A 10,162-nucleotide genomic window follows, 5' to 3' on the forward strand; every position below is an offset into this window, starting at 1 on the left:
CAAATACAAAACAGACGTATATATAAATGAATATACAAGAAGGTTTGAAATAAAGCAAAAACAGAAAAAGAGGTAATAAAGACTAGTGTGAAAGTTTATGTGGAGAGAGGGGGGGGGGGAGAGAGAAAGGGGGAGAGAACGAGAAAGTGGGAGAGAGAAAGATGAGAGGGCACACACTTTATTGAACAGGTAACGGTAAGAAAATTTTAAAGTTTTTCAACTATTTCCTGCCAGTGTCTTTCAAATCCATCATATTTACAATTTTTTAACAAAAGAATTTTTCTACTCTAATTCTTTTCGAAATAACATTTTTCAAAGTCTCAACGTTTAATTTTATATTTTTGGCATACTTACTTGCAAAAATATATTGTTTTATAATCAGAATAAGTAGATTTTCTAATTTGTAGGAGTTTCTGTTTATAAATTTACCAAATTAGATTGATTGCCTATCAAAACAAACAGACTTGTTCACTTTTTGCAAGATCGATTCCTCAATCTTTGACCATACTTCTTTTACAACAGAACATTCAACAAAAAAGTGATCAATAGTTTCAATATCCTTCTCACAGAAGGAGCATAATGGTGAATCAATAAGTCTTAATTTGAAAAGATGGCAATTAGTAGGAATTATTCTATGTAAGATTTGGAATTGTAACCATTGAAGTTTTGATTCTTGGGTTGTTTTGAAAGGTAGCTCAAAAATTTTTTCTCAATATTTTTCACTAAATTCTTCCCCATTTTCACTCCATTTTATTACTGAGGTTATATTGCCCTTTTTATTCTTAATGAGAACGTTATACATATCTTTACACCCTTTTTTACTCTTTAAGAAAATTTCAAGGCTGGATGGAAGCATCGGTCTAGGTGTTAGCTTTATTTCATGATTCTTAAAACAGGATAGTCTCTTTCTAATTTCTGTTCTTAGTCCTGCATATTCAACATAGTTTATATTTACCTTCATATTATTTTGAATGAAATCAAAACTGTAAAAGTTTCCATTTAAATCTAAGAAATGATTGATAAAAACAAAGCCCGAATTAAAGTAACTTTTGATGAAAATTGACTGGCCACCAATGGTAACTTCTGGATTATGCCATATGTGTTCTTGAAGAGGACTTAAATCAGCTGTAGCTTTAGCCTGATTAACTTTACACCAGCTAGAGAATACATCTCTCCAAAACTTATTTTTCATGGTACTTAACTCAGATTCTTAATAAAGTCAATTCCAAACAGCCAAAGATGACTTGTACTTATTCCGAGTTCTGCTTCAAGTAATTTAACCCATTTTGCACTTGAGCACAAAATCCGCCTTATCCAACTAGATTTCAATGATGTAACAAAATTTTTACAGTCAATCATTTTTAAGCCCCCAAATTTATGCTCTTGAATCATTACATTTTTCTTAACTTTATGATTTTTATTATTCCATAGGAAATTATACAAGTCTTTTTCAAAAGCACTCATGACATCATCATTAGGATTTGGTAAAGTGAGGACAAGATGATTTAGTTTAGGAATTAGTAATGTTTTTATTACAGTCAGTCTTCCAAGAGGAGTAAGTTTGCGAGCTTTCCATTGTGACAGTTTTTTTTTTAATTTCTTCAATTTTTAATTTGTAGTTAATATCTACCATCTCATGTAAATCAACAGAAAACTTAACACCTAGTAAATCAAAGGATGTCGTACTGGGATCAAACTTCCATCTTGAGTGACGAAATACATCTTCTGAGAATTTTTTACTTCCAATCCAGACTAGTTTAGTTTTAGAAAATTTTATTTTTAGACCTGAGATTGATGCAAAATAATCTAACACTCTTGTAATTCGATCCAATGAGCTTGGAGAGCCATCAGAAATAACAGATGTATCATCTGCATATTGGGACGACTTGTATTCTTCACCATCAATAGTTACCTGCATAAGAGGTTTATATGATATCTCTGTTAATTCGATGCGCAAGAGCAAGATCTACATAATTATGAAGACGATGCATTTTCGAGGTAAGTTATTTACAAACAAGTTGTTGAAACAAGAATATCAGCAGTCACGTTTAAAGTCATCATTTCGTAAGTTCTATGGACGCTACAATGACCTTGTCAGCAAATACAGTTCACCATTAAGTCAAGTGCTGGCTGACTTTTTCATATTAATTGTTAGTCCATTACTCACATACTGAATTGCCGACGGATTTTTTTCCGTTATTCCCCGATCATGACAAGGGGCACACAGCGGGTGTGATCGTTCGGCAGGGGTGCTCACTCCTCCATGGCACGTGATCCCAACACTGATATTTTGGAGATCCGTGATTGCTCTTCTCCAAATGTGTATCATTCAAAAGATTTCTGAGCTTGGAAACTGTTCGTTATCTCCGTATATTTCACTTGACTGATTTTTAATATTTCAAGATATCAAAAGTTTGAATGAGAAATGAGAAATTATTTCATATACGTAATCATAAATGTTTTGTATGATTTATTTGTTCAATGACATGTATGTTTTGAAATATTTTATGCAGTTACCTAGGTCATTTAAACAGAAATAAAAACAACAATTATGATAAATAATCATCCTTTACCGATTGTCCTTAAAGATATCCGATCCTCAGCCAGGAAGGATAACTCCAAAAATTAATATTTAATTTGAAATGCACCAAAATGAAGCTTGAAAATGAAATTTTTTTTCATGCACAATTTTAATGTTATTCATCTTTATAAGATTCGAGGTTTTTGGAGGTCATATAAAAATTGACATCTGTACCCTATAAAAGGGGGAAAATAATACAGTTTTAGAGAAATAAGATTTTCTTGAATCCAGCCTTAGATACCAATGCTTATTAGCATGATATGAAATAAGAAGTGATTTGTGGTGTCTTGCAATGATAGCAAAAGCCTTTTACACTATCCATTATAGAATACATGACGAAAATGGAAGACAATAAATACCAAATAAGTATAAAAATCATGACAATTTCTATGAATGCCCGGATACCTATCGTATTTCAACCTAAAATATATTTGTTGATCAATTTGCAATTAGAAAATGCATTACTGATATTCCAATTCGCTTTTTCTGCAAAAAATATTGGAGATTTGACAATTTTCCCTATATAATATAATTAACTTTAATCTTTAAGTTTAAATAAATACTGAGGATAAAGTTACATAACTTTATGGATTCAGAGATACTTTTATGAATAACTGCTAATCTTATAAACCTGAGGATCGGACTACCTTAAACAAGAGTATTTCTACTAAAAATATGTATTTAAAAGGTTAGTGGTAAATAATCTGGTCCGTGTCTAAAAGATCTTGGCGGATGGCTTAATGTCTCAATGCTACATTCTAGATCTATTTCGAACATTGCTTATAATTAGTACATGCATATTAGAATGATTATGTTTTAGGTTAGGCATAATTTAAGTATCGCTATTACTTTCTTAAGTCATACATTAAATATATATTGATATAAAGAATTTAAGGACGAAAAATTGACTAATACTAATAGCATTTTAGCAGGAAAATACTGTAATAAAATATTGCACTTGATGGTTAGAAAATGTTTGTTGATCTGTTGAAGATTGTCGAGGAACATTCAAATATCTTCAAAATGTCGCATATATATTGTTACTGAGAAGTTTGCCATTCTGATACTTTCCTTCTCTTTTCTTGTACTTTCTGGGCTTTATAATTCTCAAAATCTCTAAATATGGCTGAGGTTGATTTGTCTCTTCGGATAATTTCTGGAATTTTACATTTTTGTTTAAGTTTTTCTAGTTCCGAGATTTTCTTGTAATAGAGGGGAGAATCCACTTTATTAATCATTATGTCAGCCTCTTTATCAACGAATTTCTTCATTGCATAATATGTCCTGCAGTTCCCCGCAAACATGTCCTTGTATCGGTTTATGTTTTTCGTGGTCGTTTCAACTTTCGGGTGGTATCGGACAGGGGAATCTGGTTTAGCCTTTTCTTTTTCTATTATTCTGTCGCGTATCTTCTGTCGCCACATGATCATACCATGAAAGCTATTCGAAAGAGAGGATAACAAATTTGTACAATGTTCATTTTTTTCATTTTCATCCTGGCTTTCTTCAACCTGCGACGGAATATCGGGAAATTCGATATTACGAAGAGTATTTTGAATTGTCGCAGGTAAAATATCTTTCTTTTCAGCTTCTTTCCTTTCATACGACTTTAAATTTGTTTTCACATAGTTTCCTGTCTCGCTAATAGATGGGAAAGTTTCTGTAGACAATGATTTCGTGAGTGTATTTGGCTTCGGTCCTTCTTCTATGCTTTCCTTTGCTTTGAAATTGACTAAGAATGGGTCATATTTTTTAAATCCGTGAAGCTTATATACACACCCTTCAGCAAGCATTTTTGTTATATCCTCTTTAAGTTTTCTCAGCTTTCTGCTGTTTTCCATCGAGCACTGCTTTTCGCCACACACAAGTGCGTGCATTTCGTTCATGAGTTTCCATTTCTCCAGCTCATTTTTAATGCTTGTGCTTAGTAACGCTTCTTCGCTCATTCCAATGACGTCACCTTCGCTCTGTGTGCGAGTTTGACGTCTACCCGCCATGATAATAACTGAAAAATACACAAAAATGCTCAATATTAATTAGCAAAAATGGCTCATTCGATGATAAATCCTATATGCCATAAAACTGGGTTTGCTCATGTACACATGTAGAAAACAATATTTAGTATGAAATTGAATCTTGGAACTGAATGCAATTCCTAATAAAGGTTCTATTTTCTTGAAATATATTACATTTAAAAAAGGCATTTAAATAATAAAACATATTTTTACCTTGTTAATTTTCTTTCTTCCCTCACAGGACAGATTCGAAGTTATTTTGCATAAACACGTTAAGGTATATGTGCATCTAAACTGACCCAAACACGTAGAATTGTCTCCATTCCGCCCTGAGAGTGTTTAGCCTTTCTGTTGTCCAGTTCGGCTAATATATTACAGATAAGATATTTGTTCAATGACTACTGTGAATTAAGTTATGATCAACGTAAGACTTTAAACTCACAAACATGACCTAAAGGAGTTAATCTTCCCAAACAATGACACTTCTATCACTTCTATATTGTCCTCATTTGTGACGAAATGAAAATTAGCTTTGTGAATAAGGAATTTAAACTTTTCTTTGAGATAATAAAAAAATCTAAGGTAATCCATTTTAAATGCATTTGGAAATTTTTAAAGAATTTAAAAAGAATCCACTTGATCGCGGATCGTCGTCTGGTGTCCTTTTTAGGACAATATATACACCACTTACTAAATAGGCTTTAAAGTTGTGTCTTGAAACGCAAAAGGCAATTAAAGACTCGTGTTTCTTTTACGGATCTTGATAAAGAAACGTCTGTTGTCATTTAAGATTGGCCTATCTTTGTACAATGACGTATCGCGATCAAGATTTTAATAAAGTCCAAATTGCGAAAAACCATCACAGAAAGTAACAATAGGGATTTACCTTTTCGGTTAATAAAATACTTTTCTTTAGTTTGTTAAATGTAAACGATGATGACAACGCTCAAAAACATTCGGCCGTCCTTTCTTTTTACTGATTTAAGAATTGTGTTATCAGTTACATTTCCTCTTTTTTGGATACGTTTTGATCACTTTCTCATGATGACAGGCAGTCGTTTTTTTTTTGTTTTTTTTTTATTTATTAAAGTTATTGCAGAACATATACACCTCTCTCTCCCACTCTCATACCTGTTGGAAAAATACAAATATACACACATTAATAAACATCTAGTATACATACATAAGGATAGATACACTTCAATATACGCAATATGCAATGCATATTCAATCAGTAATTATTGCCTGACGTCACGGCGTCAGGCTGTATAAGGATTGATATTTCCGAGGTGCAAAGAGAAGAGGTCACAGTTAGCCAGCAGAATTTTGTGCATGCTGATTTTCACTGGAATCTGTTACCTCCGTTTCAAAAAAACATTTAGCAGGAAAAAAAATAACCGTCTTACTGATGCAATATATTGATGTGTTCATTTCCTTTAGTTTTTTTGCATGCAGCTTTTTATTTGAGGCAATTTCATATACGGCCGTTGAAAATATCCAAAACCGAGCAATCCGATATTTTTTGGGAATGCATCGTTTTGCACCTAGACTTGCCCTGTACGGAGATATTGGTTGAATTCCTAGCTATTATCGACGGTGGATGAACATGATCCGTTAAACCCCTGTCACACCGGGGCTGCGTCCTCACGGCGACTGCACGGCGTCCTCAAAAAGTGCAAAACGCCGAGGTGATCGCAGTAGAGTCTCCTACAGCGCCGTGACAACGCGGCGAGATCTCCACTGAACGCCGTAGGGTCGCATAGGGTCTCCAAGAACGCCAGGGGACGGCGATCACTTTGGGCATGCACAGAGTACGCGCCGTGTGATCGCCGTCTGATAAGAACGCGGTAGAAACGTAGTATGATCGCCGTAGCAGCGCGGTGAGATCTCCAACAACGTAGTGGGAGCTCCGAATGAACGCCGTGAAGACGCACATGATCGCGGCACGAACGCAGTGATAGTAGACTGCGCTTCCACGGAGACCTCACGGAGATGTCGCGGAGTCCTTGGAGATGTCACTGCGTTTCTATCCTGTTTTTACGGCGCTTCTAATGAGATTTGTCGTCTTGTGATTTTTTCGACTGCGATTACAGCACGACAGCACGGAGTTGTCACCGCGATCATTGCGCTCCCATGGCGTTTCTACAGCGTCCGTTGGCGATCACAATGCGCTTTCACGGAGTTGTTAATGCGTTGTCAGCCAGCTCACAAAACAAGAGCGATGGGTTCATATTTGATCAGCAATAATTCCAACGTATTTGTTGCTCTAGGAGCATTTAAGTGAAAAAAAAATGGAAGACAAAATTACACCAGAACTTGTACTTTTGTTTCACTTAAATTTTGTAATAAACTTTTCGGTGTGTTTATTTTTTTTTACATTCATAATAAAATTAAAGAAAATCTAACAACACAACTGAACCGATGAAATTGAAAAAAAGGAGTTTAATCATAAAACTATTAAGAATTCAGTACTAAATTATTTTTTAACTATTAAGAATATTTCTTGGCATGATTAGAAGTCTTTTCATCGTGTAACTTCAATCTTTAAACAAAAATGTTTTACATTCCTTCTGAATATATATCAATGAGTATAGAACGCATTGTGAACGTACTGTAAACGCAGCCAGCGCAGTGTGAACGCCGTGAACACGAGGTGAAAACTCCTAAGATCTCCGTGGGAACGCAGTAGAACGCCGTGAGATCGTCGTAGAATCGCGTCCGTCGCCGTAGGGACGCCGTGACATCTTCATATTGTGAAAATTTTACAGAAATTTGTACAATTTTCCTGCGATACCACGGCGATTTTAAAAATTTAACAACGCCGTAATGACTCCGTGTGAACGCAGCTTGGTGTGACAGGGCCTTACGAGGCTCGCATTCGATATGGATTATACAGGTTTTGTTCTAACAACTGGTGCAGTGAAATCAAGGATATATTCCAACGACTCGAATTAGGACATGTCTTTAACTCACAGGTACCTGTGGATATGAAAACGGCTGAACTGTATGTATTACGTAATTACTCATCTCTATGGGAAGACGCTGTCCAAAATGTTCCAAAACTCCGTACATACGTAACCATAAAATCCGCCTTCGAACAGGAGGAATACGTGAAACTAAATCTAAGCAAAACGGAACGCTCACACCTCGCCCAGTTAAGGTGTGGTATTTTACCTTTGCGAGTAGAGACAGGACGCTACATTGGGGAACGACCAGAAGAGAGAGTATGTCGATTCTGCGATGCCGGAGTTGCCGAAACGGAAACTCATTTTGTACTCGATTGTTCACTCTATACAGACATTCGACAAAGCTCCTTCGGTAATCTGTTAGAATCCGACAATTTTTCATCGATAGATAGCAGTGAAAAAATGAAAACTTTGACAACTAATTATGTAAGGAAACTTGCCAAGTTTGTGGTAAAAGCCTATACAAAAAGGAGAAATAACATTTATAAATGTATTTCTTGCTAAAAAACTGTTAATGCTATGGACAATTATTTTAATATTTCATTTCTATGTGCCTAAGTAAATTAGTCAATGAATTATATAATGTACAATGTACTCTTTAAAAGATTATTGCAGTTCACCCTGCGTAAAAGAACCTTGACCCCTTTCGAAGTTATTGCCCCTTTCGCAAGAAATGCTTGTTATCGCTACTCCTCTGTAACCGTAAACCGTAGAGGTATGAAACCTTCACCAATGTCTTCGACTTATTAAGGGAACTCTTCAATCTATTCATTGCAAAAGCATTCGGTGACCCCTTCAATGAGTTATTGCCCCTGAAACTTTTTGAATTTAACAAAAAATTAAAAATTTTCAAAACAACAAGTCGTAGAGACATGGGACCAACTGCATATAATTCATTGACCTTTGACCTTCAAATTCATGTAAAGGTCAAAGGTCAAGGTCATTCCAAAAATGAGAAATTTAGATCTTTTTATATCTATTTTGTCTTTAAACATATACTTAATGTCTATGCATCATTAATATGTACTCTTAAAACTGTTTCAAACATTTCACTCTTGTCCCCTACTATTAATCCTTTTAAAAGTTATTGCCCCTTGTGCGGAAAACCTTGTTATCGCTACTCCTACGAAACCGTAGACTGTAGAGACATTAAACCTTCACTAATGTCTTAAGGGTCTTTAGGTCTAACTTCACTGCATAAGTGCAAATGGATCTGATCACCCCTTATATGAGTTATTGCCCTTTAAGATTTTTGTACTTTCTATTAAACCTTATAACTTGAAAACTATAAATCATAGAAGCATGGGGACAACTGCATTGTGACCCTTGACCTTTGACTTTGAATATTTTTTCAAGGTCAAAGGTCAAAGTCATTCATTTTTTTTAAATTTTTATTTTTTCTATGCTTTAAGGGAGTTTTGGTTTCTTTTTCTTGGAATTTAATTTTTAGTAGTCCGATATAAAACAAATTTAAAATTCAAAGAAGGTGGAAAGACCTCTTATTGTTCTGTGAACAATAAGTCTCCCAGTTATCATTATTATTATACGGACATGTCCGTTTGACCTTTTTTCTGCATTTCTGTACTATTGGATGAGTCCATTTGTCTTCGAGATAAGGGGTGTCACAATCATTTTGTGCCAAATGTCACGTGTATATCTTCGCGCCCTTTTCCTGGATGATTCTCCCAACCTTACTTTTACTATATATAGGAAATGTTAATTGAAAGATTGGACCCCCCTGTATATAACAGAAAATTTATTAAGAGAAATGCAGTATTTAATGCTTTAAAAAATGGTACAGAAAGAAATGTACACTGAAAAAAAGTTGTTCAGGACCCCCCCCCCCCCCCCCCCCCCCCCGAAATAGGATTTCCAACTTTGGGCATATTCCTTTCTTTACTAAAACTAAAACTTCATGCGAAATACCCCCTATTAAACAGGTGAATGAGAATGGTGATCCAATATACGCATTTTCCGATAAAGAGAAAATTGAATTACTAAATAACTTTTTTACATCCATCACTGATATAAAAGATGAAGAATATGAGCTACCTTATTTTGAGTCCAAAAACGTAGAAAAATTTTGTGACGTAAATATCCAAGAAAGTGAGATTATTGATATTATTTCTATCCTGCCCGTAAATAAAGCTGTGGGCCCTGATTGTATCAGCCACAAAATGTTAAAATCTTGTAAAGAATCCATAGCAAAGCCACTTTGTCTGTTGTTTAATAAATCTCTTAGACTCAAAGTTTATCCTGAAAGTTGGAAACTAGCACATGTCCTTCCATTATTTAAAAAAGATGACCCATCAGTCACTTCAAATTATAGACCTGTATCTCTTTTGAGTTGTGTAAGTAAAATATTTGAGAGAGTTGTATTCAAACATGTACATTGTATATAATTTTTTTCATACAAATAATTTGTTCTACAAATATCAGGCAGGTTTTCTGCCTGGTCACTCAACTGTGTACCAACTTTTAGAAACTTATCATACTATTGTAAAAAGTATTGATGAAGGGCAATATTGTTGTATGGTTTTTTGTGATTTATCAAAAGCTTTTGATAGGGTTTGGCATAGAGGTTTGATTCATAAATTAAA

General features: G+C 34.6%; 1 protein-coding gene across 1 annotated transcript; it reads right to left on the reverse strand.

Moving 5' to 3' along the window:
• Nucleotides 1-3,621: 3,621 nt before the first annotated feature.
• On the reverse strand, nucleotides 3,622-4,894 carry LOC134247916 (uncharacterized). Its single transcript, XM_062730315.1, has 2 exons — nucleotides 4,810-4,894; nucleotides 3,622-4,586 (listed from the first exon to the last, which is right to left on the reverse strand). The coding sequence occupies exon 2, from the start codon at nucleotides 4,576-4,578 to the stop codon at nucleotides 3,622-3,624; it is 957 nt and encodes a 318-aa protein (XP_062586299.1). The 5' UTR covers nucleotides 4,579-4,586; nucleotides 4,810-4,894.
• Between the last annotated feature and the right edge of the window lie 5,268 nt (nucleotides 4,895-10,162).

Source organism: Saccostrea cucullata, unplaced genomic scaffold (genome assembly GCF_032062105.1).
Source record: "Saccostrea cucullata isolate Sc308-1 unplaced genomic scaffold, CSIRO_AGI_Scuc_v1 ctg4745, whole genome shotgun sequence".
Taxonomy (NCBI): domain Eukaryota; kingdom Metazoa; phylum Mollusca; class Bivalvia; order Ostreida; family Ostreidae; genus Saccostrea; species Saccostrea cuccullata.

Coding starts and splice junctions, on each gene's coding strand:
- LOC134247916 (XM_062730315.1), bottom strand. CDS start 4,578: ATGGCGGGTAGACGTCAAACTCGCACACAGAGCGAAGGTGACGTCATT.